This window comes from Rhineura floridana, chromosome 1, assembly GCF_030035675.1.
Source record: "Rhineura floridana isolate rRhiFlo1 chromosome 1, rRhiFlo1.hap2, whole genome shotgun sequence".
Taxonomy (NCBI): Eukaryota; Metazoa; Chordata; class Lepidosauria; order Squamata; family Rhineuridae; genus Rhineura; species Rhineura floridana.
In genome coordinates, this window is record NC_084480.1 from 130,019,650 (window position 1) to 130,036,454 (window position 16,805).

The window sequence follows — 16,805 nt, forward strand, 5'->3', positions numbered from 1 at the left end:
ATCAAGAGGAAGGGCCATCTGGATCAGGGTCATGACACTGGGAAAGACCTTTTTAACCCTTTCCCACATGCCATTTCCCAATCTTAATCACCCCCCTGCAATCGCTAGTTGCCCCATGAGCAAAACATACAGGTACCATATGGACATCTGAAAGTCTATGCTTTGATAGAACCTCTTGCCAAGTTCAAACCTGTTTGCTCCTCTTCCTTGATTATGGCACACACTAACCTTAATGGTTAATGGTTAACGGTCAAAGCTGAAACACCAGACTAAGATGCATCCAAACACAGAGGAAGGCAATGGTAAACCACCTCTGAATATCTCTTACCACGAAAACCCTATGAACAGGGTATCCAAAATGCAACACAGCATAGTGCTGAACGATGAGACCCCCAGGTCAGGAGGCACTCATCGAGCTACTGGGGAAAAACAAAGTACGAGTAGCGCTGTGACTAATGATGCAGCTGGGTCAAAGCTGAAAGGAAGTCTAGAGGCTGATGCGCACAGATGCAAAAGGAAAGTCCGGAGTTGTATGACGCACACAATAGGAACATGGGATGTGAGAAGCATGAACTAGGGAAAGGTAGAAATTGTCAAGCAAGAAATGGAACGCATCAACATTGCAATACTTGGCGTGAGCAAACTAAAATGGACGGGAATGGGACATTTCCAATCAGGCAACTACAAAATATTTTATGCAGGCAATGAGAAATTAAGAAGAAATGCTTTAATAGTGAGAAGTGATGTAGCAAGAGCAATTAGGAGCTACAATGCAAGGTCTGAGCGAGTTATATCAATGAGATTAAATGGGAAACCTATCAACATAACCATCATCCAAGTCTATGCTCTGACGGCAAATGCAGAAGAAGAAGAATTGGAGAGATTTTACGCAGAAGTACAGGAAGAAATTGATCACACACCAAAACAAGATGTGCTGATAATCATGGGAGACTGGAATGAAAAAGTAGGGAACAAAGAAGAATTAGGAATGGTGGGAAAATGGGGCCTAGGAGACAGAAACAAAGCAGGAGAAAGACTTATTGAATTCTGTGAAGCCAATAATTTGTTTCTTGCGAACACATTTTTTGAACAACCGAAAAGACGACTGTACACGTGGACATCACCAAATGGCCAATATAGGAATCAAATTGATTATATAATTGGTAGCAGAAGATGGAGAAGTTCCATACTTTCTGCAAAAACAAGACCAGGAGCAGACTGCGGTACAGATCATGAACTGGTCGTATCGAAAATCAGAATAAAGCTAAAGAAGACCATCAAAGCAATCATAATGCCAAAATACAATTTAAATAACATCCTAGAAGCATATAAAGATCAAATAAGGAACAGGTCTGAGGCTTTCAACTTAGTTGACAGAGAACCAGAAGAACTATGGAATGAAGTCACAGGCGTTATCAGAGAAGAATGCAAAAAGACAATACCTCTAGCTAAAAAGAGAGAAAGACCCCAATGGATGACTGAAGAAACTCTTCAAATGGTTAAAGAGAGAAGGAAAGCAAAAGCAAAAGGCAGAACCCTAAATGCAACAATACAGCGACTAGTACTTAGGGACAAAGAGAACTATTGCAATAGTTACTGTATAGAAATAGAAAAGGAGAACAAAAAACGAAGAACAAGAGCCCTGTTCCAAAAGATTAGAGAAATGAAAGGGAAATTTAAACCAAGAGTAGGGATGTTGAATAATCCACAGGGTGTAACACACTGACTGACCGAGATGAAATAAAAGGAAGATGGAAGCAATACACTGAAGAACTCTATAAAAGAGATGCCAGGATGGTAGATTCATTCACGGAGGAACCATATGATGAAGAACCAGAAATTTTAGAATGCGAGGTGAAATCTGCTCTTAAAATACTTGGAAGAAACAAATCACCAGGAATAGATGGCATACCAATAGAGTTGCTACAAGCTAATGAGACTGAATCCGTCCAAATGTTGAGTAAAATCTGTCAAGAAATATGGAAAACTAAACAATGGCCCACAGACTGGAAGCGTTCCATATACATCCCAATTCCAAAGAAAGGGGATCCCAGGGAATGCAGTAATTATCGAACTATTGCCTTAATATCCCATGCAAGTAAAGTAATGCTCAAGATTCTACAACAAAGGCTCTTGCCATATATGGAGCGAGAAATGCCAGACGTCCAAGCTGGATTTAGAAAGGGAAGAGGTACCAGAGATCATATCGCAAACATATGTTGGATAATGGAACGGACCAAGGAATTTCAGAAGAAAATCACCCTGTGCTTTATAGATTATAGCAAAGCCTTTGACTGTGTAGATCATGAAAAACTATGGAATGCTTTAAAAGAAATGGGGGTGCCACAGCTTCTGATTGTCCTGATGCGCAACCTATACTCTGGACAAGAGGCTACTGCAAGGACAGAATATGGAGAAACCGATTGGTTCCCAATCGGAAAGGGTGTGAGACAGGGGTGTATTTTATCACCCTGTTATTTAATCTGTAAGCAGAACATATCATACGGAAAGCACAATTGGACCAAGATGGAGGTGTGAAAATTGGAGGAAGAAATATCAATAATTTAAGATATGCAGACGGTATTATACTACTAGCAGAAACCAGTAATGATTTGAAACGAATGCTGAAGAAAGTTAAAGAAGAGAGCACAAAAGCAGGACTACAGCTGAACGTCAAAAAGACTCAAGTAATGACAACAGAAGATTTATGCAACTTTACAGTTGACAATGAGGATATTGAACTTGTCAAGGATTATCAATACCTTGGCACAATCATTAACCAAAATGGAGACAATAGTCAAGAAATCAGAAGAAGGCTAGGACTGGGGAGGGCAGCTGTGAGAGAACTAGAAAAGGTCCTCAAATGTAAAGATGTATCACTGAACACTAAAGTCAGGATCATTCAGACCATGGTATTTCCGATCTCTATGTATGGATGTGAAAGTTGGACAGTGAAAAAAGCTGGTAAGAGAAAAATCAACTTGTTTGAAATGTGGTGTTGGAGAAGAGCTTTGCGTATACCATGGACTGCAAAAAAGACAAATAATTGGGTGTTAGAACATATTAAACCAGAACTATCACTAGAAGCTAAAATGATGAAACTGAGGTTATCATACTTTGGACACATGAGAAGACATGATTCATTAGAAAAGATAATAATGCTTGGAAAAACAGAAGGGAGTAGAAAAAGAGGAAGGCCAAACAAGAGATGGATTGATTCCATAAAGGAAGCCACAGACCTGAATTTACAAGATCTGAACAGGGTGGTTCATGACAGATGCTCTTGGAGGTCACTGACTGATAGGGTCGCCATAAGTCGTAGTCGACTTGGAGGCACATAACAACACAACAACCTTAATGGTGACTGTTTAACTTTTATTACATGGAAGATCCCTTCTCCTTAGGGCAAGGATTGGCCTAGAAAAAGGTCCTGTCTAGCGCTTTTCTTGAGTGATTATGTGTAATGCTGGATGCTAGATTTTGTCTGGTGTATGCAGCTGCTCCCTATGAGCAGGTAAGTGACATGTACGATGCATCCCCCTTCCCTTTAAATGGCAATACTGTGTTACAGTTAGCATGTAGGAACGTTCACACCCGCAATGAAAAGCATTGTCTCTCCCTTTGAAAATCCTCTTTCAAGTAACTGTCCGTACCAATGTTTCCAGAAATGAGACAGCCCTGAAGGAGCCCAAGGACTTGGTCTATCTGCTAATAGGATCACATGTGTAAGAGTTGCATAGCCTATCAACCTCTCCTAGTGGAAAATTTGAAGTCAGTTTATGCAGAATCACTCCAGGCCTTCAGCAGGGGTATACTGTGGACAGTTGAATGAAATTGCCTGGAATAAATTATGCCTGATTAAAACACGAGCTAATATTGAGATTTCTAGACTAGGAGGCTTTTTAGAGCGGCGCAATCAGCTATGGAAACAAAGCATGGACAAACTTACAGAAAGCCCAAGAGATGCAAATTACTGTGAATTTATTGAATATGTTGTTTCTCACATTTACCCTTGACAGGCATTCTGCATAGATTAAATATGTAACATATAAAATCTCAAATCAGATATACATGTACAATATTGCACATATGATACAGAAACATAATGTACATGGGATTTGCTGATTTATTCCCTGCATTCTCTGCAGGGCTTGCCAAATAACAAGTTTTGCGCTGAATCATCAGAAAGTTCCTGTTTCAATTACTACAGCTATGAATGGTAATTGAATGGATGCACAGCCCACGTTGTGCCAAAATGCTAACCAATTATTTCTTTACCCTTTACCTTGTGGGGGAAGGAAGGCCCAGGTGCACAATCAAACCAAAGTTAAGCACTTTTGAACCTCATTGCTTTCCACCAGAAGGATTTAAGAACATGCTCAGTACACCCAATAAACTCAAAGGAGCCAAAAATTGCTTCATTTTGGATGGATTTTGCCACTGGTTTTACATCACCACATACTGTCTTCTCTCAACCAGGTTAGAGTTATCCCCCATTATTCTTTTGAAGATGTACAATTCTGAAACACATGAACCTTTCTTACAAATACCTAATTCATATCCAATGTAAACTACTAGAAGAGATTTATCCATTGAATTTGGTGAGAACTGGTTTTAAATCCAAGTGCTGCTCAGTCATTGCATAAATGCAGCCACACTTGCTTTAAAAGTACCCAAGAATTGCCTTGTGGGATTATACCAAGTTCCACCCAGCCCAGTGTTCTGTTCCCAGCTCCAGCCAACCTGGTATGTCTGGAACATCACAGTCAGGTTATGATGGAGACTAGGGCTTTCCTCAATTGTTTTCCCCAGCAACTTGCATTTGTTGATATACTGCCCAGTGTCTCTAAAGAACTAATAGTGATCATAGCTAATAGCCATTGATAGACCTTGACTCATCTAATCCTAGTGAATCTTGTGGCAGTGAATTCCAAACACCATCTCTCGGGTATGTATACAGAAACATACATGATTTTAATGGTGAGCCTACTGTGAAGGTGCACTCACCATGTTTGCTTAAATGTGCAATGTTCTCTCTTGGAGTAAGCCTTGAGGGGAAGTAGTTCTGAATGTTTAGACAGGATACTGTGCACAGCACTGATTGGCTGAAAGGTAGTGATGTCACTAACCCACCTTCACTCTCCCCCCCCCGCCAAAAGAGGCTTCTGGGACTTGTGAGGCGGAGGAATGTGTTGTAAATGTATGGTGTGTATGCAGGCAGTGTTTTAAAATGTATTCTGCTTTTTTTAAAGTACGTGTGTGTGAATAGAATGTTGACTGAATAATACATGTGGTGCCTTAAAAATAAAAAAGATGGAGTCAGCACACCTGAAGCATGTAGAGGAGGGACAAGTCATACTATTCAATCAGCTTTCAATTTACTGGCCAGTTTGTCAAATGTATTGAGAAAGGGAAGTTGGATCTGAGCTGCAGGAGAAAACAAACACTAAATAACAGCAGCAAGTCCTGACTGACATGGATGCCCAGACACAGCCGGAGAAAGCATTACATTTGACAGTCAATCAGTGTTCAGATCAGAGACAGGAGATGAGGCATGAGCCCTGTTTAGAGGAATCTGGCTGTGGAAAGTCTAGCTATGTACTGTATGTGCGCAAATATATATTTAATGAACCTTTCCTATACATTCAAAGTAGTCAGAGTGAATGCTGAAAGAGAATCATAATATAGATTTTGGATTCAAATTTTAAAATGACCAACAGCAGGGTGGTATATAAATATGACTTTTGAAATACGTTTGCAATTCTCTTTCTTCCATGGGATATAGCTGTCAGAAAGAAGTATGTCAGTCCAGAGTTCCAAACACTTTTTTCATCCATGCCCAACATTACTTTTAAAGTCAAAATCACATGTGCATTCAAGACTAGCAGTACTATCCTGCTGCAGATCAGTTACACAGCACTACATGTCAATTTCAGCAGAGATCTTCCATAGACAAAGGGATACCATTTTCTCTCTAGTTGTGCCAGAACAGTGATGTAAGGATAAAACTATATAGAATATTCTACAGAGGAAAAAATAGTTGCAAACTATGATGTGTTATTTAAAACAAGAAAAAAATTAATAAAAGGCAAAAAGGGAATCATACTTGCACCTTGGAGAACAATTCTATACCTGACTGCTCAGAAGTAAACTCCACTGAGTTAGTTCAATGGTACTTATTTCAGGTAAGGCTGTATAGGACTGTTGCTTTAACAGCAGTGCTGCTAGTGTTGGTTTTTCTCTCACTTTCCCCCCATTTTCACTGTTAAAACTGATGTTCGGTCTTTGACATCTGCACATGACCTTATTTGAAGCAACCTGATCTTTAAGATGATAAAAATGAAGACACTCCCTCTTGAGGCTGGGCCAAGCTGTTTCAGTACCTGAGCAGCAAATGGCACCTCTCTCCAAGTCAAGGTGTTCAGTACACACGGGTGAAGAGCCCCAGCTCAGTGAGTAGCTCCCAGGTTCAATCTGCAGCATCTCCACATAGGGCTAGGAGACACCCCGGTCTGAAGCCCTAGAGGGTGGCTGCCAGTCAGTGTAGATAAAGCTGATCTACATGGACCAATGGTCCAACTTAGTATAAGGCAACTTCCTAGATTGCTAGGGCTGGCCACATTCTTTTGGCAGCTGAGACTAAACAAATTCCACAAGCCCCTCTTCCCTCCAGGGCAATAATACAAAATTCATAAATGAAAGCATCATCAGCTTGCTGCCCACTCAGGACGCCCAAAATCAGCTGCCTGAGGAAGCCCTCTCGCCTTGCCTGATGGTAGGCTTGGCCTTGTCACACACCCCAGCTTAAAGCATCTTACAAGAAAACATCTACTTGAACTGCTCTCTGCCTTTTCTCAGTGCTTGCAAAAACTGACAGAAGAGAGAGAACCCCAAAGATCTTTTGCTTGTCAGAAGAGCTCCTGACATTTGATTTCTGCTTTACTTTTTACCTAGCAAGCACATTAGGAATTTCCCTCTCCCCCCCTTCCCCAGCACCCGCAATATTTGGTAACTAAACAGTAAGCATGGCTATACAAATCGTAATAGAAAAGACTGATTCTCTTTAAACATGCTTATTATTACTTTTAACAGGAAGAAACAAACGAAAATCAAGTTTTTCAGGCACAAAAGGTTTGAGTTATCAGTCAGACCAGGTTTTTTTAAAAGAAGTTAACAGCTATGAGGTTTGTCCCATGCAGTGCAAAACCAGCCAACAGTATTAATTATAATTATTACTATTATGATTTTTAAAAAAAGCCGGCAGTTGGAGTGTCCATCCATTATTGTTAGAAAACACATGGCCCATTTTCAAAGCCAACGCCTTGGAAGGAGGAAGAGAAAGGGCACCCCTGGGCAAGGTTCGTTCAAACGACCGTCTCCTGATCCGAGCTGATTTCTTCGCTGGGGTTTATGTAACAACAGTACCTGTCGTAAGGGCTGTTGTCCTTGTAGGAACAGACGATGATGCTGTCTCTGGGAGCCACGAAAATGTTGTCCTCCGTGTCCGGGCACGCGGTGGCCCCTTCCAAGCCCGGCGATAGTTCCTGCTGCTGCTGCTGCTGCTCCTTCTCTAAGGCACTGTAAGGGGTGGCCTCGGCCACAAATACATTCCCAGGCATCTCCGGGTAGCAGTTCTCCAAGTATCTCAGCATCTCTTCCTGCTCCACTTTTCTGAGCGAGCCCTGCCCGGCGGCGACGGCGCAAGTGGCAAGGGAGCCCTCCCCCTCCCCGCCGCCTCCTTTGGGGCTCGCCTTCCCGGCCTCGGCGGCGTAGGCTTCCTTGGCCAGCTCATCGCAGCTGCCTTTGCCCGATTCCAGGTCCGACGGGGTCCTCAGCAGCTCCAGGGCGTCTTTGTCTTTGGGCTTTTTGCGGCAGCAGCAGCAGCAGCAGGGCGGGCAACATCTGGCCTCCGGCCACTTGGTGCATCCGTCGGTTTTCTTCGTCAGGGCTATGGCGGCGATGCCGGGCAAGCAAATGGCCGGCCCGATGGCCAGGAGAGGGATGTCCCCCAAACTCTCCCCCTTGATCCCGGACACCGTGAACATAAAGCCGAACACCAGGAAGACGCTGACCAATGCCACCACGAGGCCAGTCCGGGGGTTGATGTCGTCGGGTCGCATGGCTTTCACCAAACTCTCGACTAGGTCATCGGAGATCCCTTTGCTTCACAACGCAATTGGGGCAGGTGGATAGGGAAATGAGCCAAGAGTATCCTTTGCTGGAAAGCAGCAGCAGGAAAACTCCGAAACCGGGGCAATCTTTGCAGCGGACGTCTTAGTTCACCTCCCTTACCTTCGCAAGGCTCGCTCCCTTTCACCCAGCATCGCTCCACCAGCTTCCGCAAGGCAGGCTCTCCCTTTCTCCGAGTGCTGCCTCTGTTCTTGGCGCTGCTGCTGAAGCCAGCCTTGCAAAAGGAGCTGCCTTCCCCCCCCCTTGCAATCTTACACGTGAAGTCCCGTGGGCCTCTCTGCTTGGGATCCCGGGCCAGAGATCAACAAAGCTGGGAGATGCATTAAAAGCCACTGTATAGTGTACTGTAGAGGGAAAACAACACAGCACCAACAGCCACCGAGGCATCGGGCGAGCGAGGGAATTAGTTGCACAATGTAAGGTACCAAGACCAGACTAAAGTGTGGGAGAAACCCTCTTCTGGCGCGTGTAAGACTGCGATCCTAGACAGTAGATGATGCCACTGACCTTGGTAGGGCTGATTTCTGAGTAAACACGCAGAGGCTTCAGCTGCATTGCTGTAATCCTATGCACACTTAACCCAGAAAGAAGCCCTATCGAAATCACACGTTACTTGTAAGCACGAATAGGGGCTGCGACTGCCCCACTCCAGCCAAAGAGCTGCTGAGCGAGGCATCAACGGAAACCCCTCGAGGGGATTTGCAACCCCAAGTGATCGGGTTGGACGCTTCAGATGCAAGGACGGCCAGGCTGGAAATCAGCTGTTTGCAAGGAGGCAGGTCGGGATCTGCAGGTCCAAGCGCCCTCCTTTTGCAGATGTTTAGCGGCCCGCCTAGCGGTGAGGGTGGAGGGGATGTCCCAGCCTGGGCTAAAGCAGTCAACACAACCCGCTGACACTTCCCCGCGCGACCTTCCAGCGGCCCTACACTCTTCGCTCCGGCTCCTTCGGCCTCTCATCTCCGCCCTCGCGCTCGCCGCCGCCCGCTGAAGAGGAAGAAAGGCGCCACAAACGAGCGGCAGCCGCTCCTCAGGCGCTGTTTGGCGCCCAATGCCGAGCGGGCGCTTTGCTTAAAGAGAGGCCCCGTCCAGGGCGTCTGAGGTGTGCTCCAGCGCCCGAGCCCCGCTACCCGCGGATTCTTCTATGTAGTGGTGACACGGAGGAGGAGCCCGGTTAAGCGCTAACTGCAGAAGCGGGTAGGCCTCTCTGAAGCGGGCAGGAAAAAAGGCCTTGTTGCCTCAGACAGGCAAAACATACAGTCCTAGGAAGCTGCTGCCGACTGAGGCAGACCATTGGTCCATTTAGCTCAGTAGTATTGTCTAGCGCCTACACAGACTGGTAGTGGCCCTCCAGGATTTCAGACGGGGGTCTCTCACCGATACCTGGAGACAGGCCGTTGCCAGGGAGAGTCTAGGAGGCCCGCCCCTACTGTTTTTGTGCCCTTCCCCCAAACCTTTAGGCTAGCTGTGGGTCTGCCTGGAGATGCCAGGGATTGAACCTGGGACCTTTTACATGCAAAGTAGATGGACTGCCACTGAGCAACAGCCCCATCAAGCTTCCTGGCTCTCCCATAGCAGCGGGCAGATGCTTACAGGCATCCCATTTCCAGAGGGATGTTCAGAAGGACCCCCTCCAGCTAGTCCTGTCCATACCCACCATTCTCTTATGATGATTCTACTGGGGTGGCCTCTAGACCAGCTGCTGCCAGAAAACCAGTTGAGCCTTCAGCCTGATGTGTTTGGGAGGAGATTAGATGACATTGGCTTTTTAATGAGCAGTCATTGTGATGTGTTTGCGGCTAGGTTAGATGGTGTTGCATCAAAGCAAATGTTATCCCACACTTTCCAATGCATTTTGAGGTCACTTTCCATATTGCAAAAAGTCTGATCTGTCAGTGAAGTGGGTTTGTTGTGCAAGAGCTCCCTATCAGCTGTAATTGCACAACCTGAATTTGCTGGTAAGTTATTGAATCCTACCCAAAAAGTATGGAAGTGCTCTGTCATAAAGGCAGGGCCAGCCAAAGAAATATTGCTGCCTGAAAGGAATTGCAAATGGTGCCCATTGCCTGAAGTCAAGCTTTGTGGTATACAAACCTGGCCAAATTATTTCAGCACCAGAGACAGAACATCCCACAAGTGCCTGTCCTGAGGAGAGTAAAAATATAATAGTAACAACTAACAACAAGCACCATATGATAGGGCCGGTACTTCTTACCTTCCCAACATTCCACTCAGTGCATGAACAGCAGGGTCAGATGCATGCGGACATGGGTCAGGTGCCCTCTCCAGTCATTGGCTATATGTGTGGAGGGGGCTCTTGTGAATTGGGATGTGAAGGCAACAGCCCTCTGCTACTGTTTGTCCTTGCCATCTAGTATTTGGAGAAGAACTGAGTCTGTGCATGGAGGGTCCATTTTGCTTAGCTAATAGGTATCGATAGACCTGTCTGTGAATTTGTCTAGTCCCAATAGTGGCTGGTGCCCATTGGAATTGGCAAGAAGAGCAACAGTCAGTGGAGCCAGAGCCAAAGACAGGCAAAACGAAATAATTCTAGTCACCAACGTCCCTGCTGAGTTCTACAAGGGCCACCATGAGACTAAGGAGGAGGTAGCTGACAGGCAGTCCTGTCCCTTGGACTGGTTGTAACTAAGAAGACAGGCAGGTGGGGGTTGGCTGAGGATGGAGCATTGCCATCAAGTGGACTTCCAGTTCATAAAAGGCAAGGACAATGTACAATGTTGGTGGAGCATTGCCCCATTCACCTAATGGACCACCCTGTACCATCAAGCTCTCTATTAAAACCATGAGTCTGGCTGTCACACATCTTGTGGCAGCAAATTCCCTATCAGAGTCCAGCTTGAAAGTGACATAATTTAGAAGTGACAATAGGTGTGGCATGCCCTACATATGCTGTGCTAACGTACCAGAAACTCATGCCATAGGTGTGTGCCACACTGCCATTCACACAGTATGCCGGTTACCGAGAACAGTACCCAACCAACTTGTTCCATCCGCACAAAGATTTATGCTTGTGCAACAGAACTTCCCCCTTCCTCCCACCAAATCTGCTCTAGAAGGGTTTGTGGAACCCCTAGAACGGATTTAGGGGTCACACAAGGGACGGAGACAGGGGAAAGGGTTCCATTGCGCAAATGTAAACCCTTGTATTGATGGAACAAGTTAGTTGGATTCTGGTCCTATTTTAAGCCTGAGGTAGAAAACTTCATAGTTAAGGGATGTGCACGTGTGTTTTAAAAAAACATGCCTTGCATCATTAGTTCTGTGTGCTTACTTGCACCCATCTTAACTGTGTGGGGAATGGCATGAGTGGTCCAACAAGGGTGTACATGAGAAGGTATTGCGTTGGTGAAAGAGTAGTTGTGTGGTTTTCCCCCTTTGACCCAAATTGGCCAGGGGCTGATTTTTTTCCTGACCAGTGTGATACTGCATGCAGGAGTTAGGCATTTGCTTAAGGACTGTTGGTTATTTGGGAAGAAAGGAATCTGTGTTATGCAAGGTCAGGGTATTTATCCATCCAACCAAGTATTATCTGGCCTGAAACCCTGGAGAGCCACTGCCGGTCAATGTAGACTATATTGAGTTAGATGGACCAACGGTCTGACTCAGTATTAGACAGCTTCCTATGTTCCTACATGTGTTCTGCCATTGAGGTCCCTTTTGTTTTAAACAGGTCCCTATTGGCAAGGTCAGTGTGGGTTAAAAGGACTGGATTAAAATAGGACAGCGAGCACTTTCACTGGGAAGGTGAAAGTGTTTGCTTGAACTGACTTTCAGAGCATTAGGGATTGGGCCCTACCCCTGGTCTGGCTGCTTTGCCTACTCAGATGGGGTGGGGCTAGGTAACTATATTGGGCCTCCCATCGCACATCCTGGGTGTGAAGGCTCTGGAGAGCCAGGAGATGAACTACTGATGTTTCTGAGCCAGAGTGAGATATCATCCAAGATGGCTTTAGTATGATGGTGGCTCACCAAATTGTCTCACCATCTTCCATCTCATGAAGATGAGATGCCTGCATTGGGGGGGGGGGCATTTTTTAAATACAGTTTAAGCATGGTTAGCTTTTTGCAATGCCTTTGTCAAGAAGTTAAGTTGTGCCCCTTTGTTTATACAGAATCTTGAGTCTCATCTTTTCATTCCTGTGTACAGTATTAGCTCTGTGTGTGTGTGTGTGTGTGTTGAATGCTTGCATGTGTATATGTGAGAATGTGTGTACATGTGTAAGAAAGCATATATCTCATCCACTCATATATCCGTTAATCATGCTCAAGCCTGTTTCAGACATTTACTTCCATCACTTGAATACTATACTCTTGATGACTGACAGCTAACAACTGACAGTATTGGCAAAGAGTTGCATTTGAAGTGATGTGAGGAGATACGAATATTTTGTGAGTAGTCTTGCATTAGCGATGGCCTCTCCTTCACACAGGAGGTTTTGGGAATACCGGCAGGCACATGGATACTGAGGAAAAGTATAGGTTATGTTGCCTGGTGCCTCTGGCCATGTCTCTGCATCCACATGGTTGCCAGTACCACTCTTGGGCTCCTAAGATGTTAAACTATTTCACTAGGCTGCTGCTAAGAAGAGAAATTGCATGGGAAATTATTTGAGTCAAGCATGTTATGCCGATTTGCATCAGAACACCCCCCCTTTTTGCTAGCCTTGTCAGATGCTAATCACTAGAAGCTGTTTCACACAGCCAGCTTCCCATGCGGAAAGGCAGGCACCCACATGGTTTAGTTTGCCTTCTCAGCAGAACCCACCCTAACACAAGTTCCTGGCCCGAGTATCTCTGATTAGTGCCACCACTTCCCTTAGTAACACAGCATGAAACTGCGCCTGGGGGGAAAGCTGCTCCCTGGTGAAACCTTTATTGGCCGTGATCAATCATGCAAATTGCAGCAATCTTGAAGAGAGCTGGGGCTTGGTATTGGGCCCTAAATGTGAGCAAAGTGGGGCAAAAAAAAGTAAAAGGATCATTTAGCTGCAGTGGACATATGGGAAGGCATGTGTGCCTGCTTTCTCTCCCTACCCTCACACTCTGCTTGAGATTTGCTGGCTTAAACTCTTTTTCACAAACGCTTCTCCCAAGGCAGAGCAAGGAGATAACAAGAAGGAGGAAGCTGAAGTTCTGGCTATTTTGTGTTTGTCTTTTAGAATATGGGCGCTTTCAGACCGTTGCTATTTTCGGGTTGGATTCAATCACATACCAGCAAATTCAGGTTGTGCAATTACAACCGATTTGGAGGTCTTTTGCAATAAACGTGGTTCCCCAAAATATCAGACTTTTTTGCAGCAAGGAAAATGATGGGGAAATGCGCTGGAAACTGTGGGCTAACACTTGCTTGGCCTCAAGGTCATTTTGAATCCCTGCAAACAGATCAGAATGAATGCTCATTAAATAGCCTATGTTGGCTAATCTCCTTGCAATCAAATCAGGATGAATGCTCAGTAAACAGGTTGTATGGAAGCACCCTATCATAGCTCTATAGAACACAATGAGAATCCCTTATCTAAAACACCAGCAGTTACCCAGGATTATAATAATAATAATAATAACAATTCCATAGTCTTCCTTTTTTTCTCTTTTTAAATTTGATCTGGCAACCCTTGATAGCTAAAAAGGAACTATTGAGAAAGTGTGTGTATTTTTAAGCAGAATACTTTACATGATGAAGCCAACAGGAAGGGGGGGGAACCATGGTGACTGGTCTTTTGAAGTCTCTGACACATTTTTGACAGATGTTGAGACTGGAGTTCACTGATCTGGTTCACACAGAAGCCTTAATTAGGTCCTTCACATGGACAGAAGTCTCAGTGTGGTAGTAGAAGCTATCAGTTCTGACAGCTGCAACAGTCATGGAGGGAGTCTCCTTCTAGACTTCTCTCAGCATTGCTGCTCGCTGGTCAGCTTGTTCGCTCATCCTCTGGCTGTGCCTACTGGGGTGGCCTTGGAAAGTGATACATTGCAGCCAGGGAATCTGGCTATCGTGCCAACAACCTGGCTCCAAAGCTGGAGAAGAATTTTTGGCTTCTTTTGTATTCAACTCTAAATAACCTTGAATTCATCAACAGTGTTTCAAGAGCAAAGGCCATGCAGAACAGAACAGCAGGTGTACCAGGAGAGCTTCTCATTGCTTTGTGATCACATTTCTCTTGTGCCTTTTGGAATAAAGTCACATGTACTTCTCCCACCCACAACACACATACATTATTTTCCTGCTTGCAGCTGTGAGGGAAAATAGCAATGTGAACTTCAAGATGTGTGTATTTCATAGAACCTATATTCCTCTGCCTGCTTTTGTGCTTGCTGGGAAATGATATATTACAGGCTATCGTGACGAGATTTGATACCCTTTCAGCAAGTCTTGTAATATAATAATTACCTGAAGGGCTATTCTCAAAATGGTTATTTTTAATTTGCATTTTGCCTAGACAACGAATGCCTTTTATAATCACATTGTTTTGGCTGGACTTCCATTGGCTGAGAGCTGCTGTTTCAGCCCTTGGTATTCCCCCCATCTCCCTCTCAGGATTTTGTTCATTGCTGACAGAGTTTAATGTGCAGAGATGTCTTCACAGGACATGGGACTTAATTGTACACAAAAGCTATTCTGAATCCTTGAACAACATAATAGTGTTCTCCAATTATGAATCCAGCAAATAGAATGCTAGTATTATAAGGGTAAAAACATACACACACTTTAAGTACCTAAACACTCAAATACCTAAAACTTTTTAAGTATGGTGGTAGTGATTTTTTGAATACACACACTCTGCCTCAAAATGGAGCAAAAGCATGTTCAAATAATTTCTCTTGCCTACCTTCACTCATATTTTCTTTTATCATAAAGTTGTTGTGAAAAATTATATATGATAATCTGCATGCACACACAATCAGAATGAACATGAGAGTTTCTAATGAGTTGTGAGAGGCAGCAAAATAGGTTTTCCAGGACAAAACTTCAGTTTGGACAATATGTACTCGGAATGCTTTTTGATGTATGGTGGGTAGCAAAAATGTATATTCTCTTCCCACCCATTTTGCATGCTCAGCCCACTTCTGGCACCATAAATGCAGTATTCTACTAGGGTGTAATTGCTGAATATTCAGTGCACGTAGGCATAGATTGTGTGTCCTGGATTTTTGGCATGTTGACTTCACTGTCTGGATCAATACGCACATGTTTTTATTGTAAAGTTCTTAATCCAGGGCTAGATCTAATGGGAGGGTAGATTTCAGTTGGGCATTAAGAAAAAACGTATTGATGGTGAGGGCAGTTCAACAATGGTTTACCTAGACAAGTGGAGGGCTCTTCCACACTGGTGGTCTTCAGGCCAGAGGGCCTTCTGTTGGTGTTGCTTTAGTCCTAGATATCCTGCACTGAGCAGGGGCTGGGCTAGATGGCCTGCATGACCCCCTCCAATTCTATGGTTCTGTGATTCTAATTTCTTATTTGTAAATTTCCTTGTGAGGCCTTGGCCCTTAATGGAGTCTTAGACCCTTCGGAGGCCCACTGTGAATTGTTTGCAAGGCAATTTGAATGTAAAGTTGCTCGCCTCCGTAGCAGTCTTGATGTCCCAGTGGTTCCAATTCTATCTCCAGGGTCGTTCTCAGAGAATAGCATTGGGTGACTGTCTTTCAGCCCCCTGGCAGCTGTGCTGTGGGGTGCCGCAGGGTACCATCTTGTCCCCCATGCTGTTTAACATCTATATGAAGCCCTTGGAAGCAGTCATCAGGAGCTTTGGGGCGAGGTGTCAGCAGTATGCTGATGATACCCAGCTCTATTTCTCTGTAACATCTGAATCAGGAGAGGCCATGCAAGTCCTGGACCACTGCTTGGACTCGGTGGTGGGCTGGATGAGGGCAATAAACTGAGTCTGAATCCTAGCAAGACGGAGGTGCTGTGGGTTGCTGATTCCCGAGTTCAGATAATTGGTCAGTTGCCTGCTTTGGATGGGGTCGTACTCCCTCTGAAAGAGCAGGTTTGTAGCCTGGGGGTGCTCCTGGATCCATCTTTGTTGCTAGAGGCCCAGGTGACCTCAGTGGCTAGGAGTGCCTTTTACCAGCTTTGGCTGGTGAGAGAGCTGCGGCCATTTCTGGACCGGGATAGTCGAGGTATATTATGTCCACAGCATTCCCACGGTCTACAAGGGAGGTTACCCGGTCAAAAAATTAGATAAGATTAGTTTGGCAGGATTTGTTCTTCATAAATCCATGTTGGCTCCTAGTAATCACTGCATTGTTTTCAAGGTGCTTACAGATTGACTGCTTTATCATCTGCTCCAGAATTTTTCCAGGGATTGATGTTAGGCTGGCTGGTCTGTAGTTCCCCAGTTCCTCCTTTTTGCCTTTTTTGAAGTTAGGGACAACATTAGCTCTCCTCCAGTCATCTGGCACTTCACCAGTCCTCCATGATTTCACAAAGATAATAGGCAGCGGTTCTGAGAGTTCTTCAGCCAGTTCCTTCAATACTCTAGGATGCAGTTTATTGGGCCCTGGAGATTTGAACTCATTCAAAGTGATTAGGTATTCCTTGACCATTTGTCTATCAAGCTCAAGCTCCAATCCTACCCCTTCTACTTCATGTTTCC

At 44.8% G+C, this 16,805-nt stretch overlaps 1 protein-coding gene across 1 annotated transcript; it reads right to left on the reverse strand.

Annotated features, from left to right (window-relative positions):
- Positions 1-3,981: 3,981 nt before the first annotated feature.
- Positions 3,982-9,328, reverse strand: TMEM215 (transmembrane protein 215). The gene has a single exon (XM_061631945.1). The coding sequence runs from the start codon at positions 8,118-8,120 to the stop codon at positions 7,365-7,367; it is 756 nt and encodes a 251-aa protein (XP_061487929.1). The 5' UTR covers positions 8,121-9,328; the 3' UTR covers positions 3,982-7,364.
- Positions 9,329-16,805: the final 7,477 nt, after the last annotated feature.

Excerpts from the sequence above, each read along its gene's own strand:
- TMEM215 (XM_061631945.1), bottom strand. The coding sequence starts at position 8,120 with ATGCGACCCGACGACATCAACCCCCGGACTGGCCTCGTGGTGGCATTG.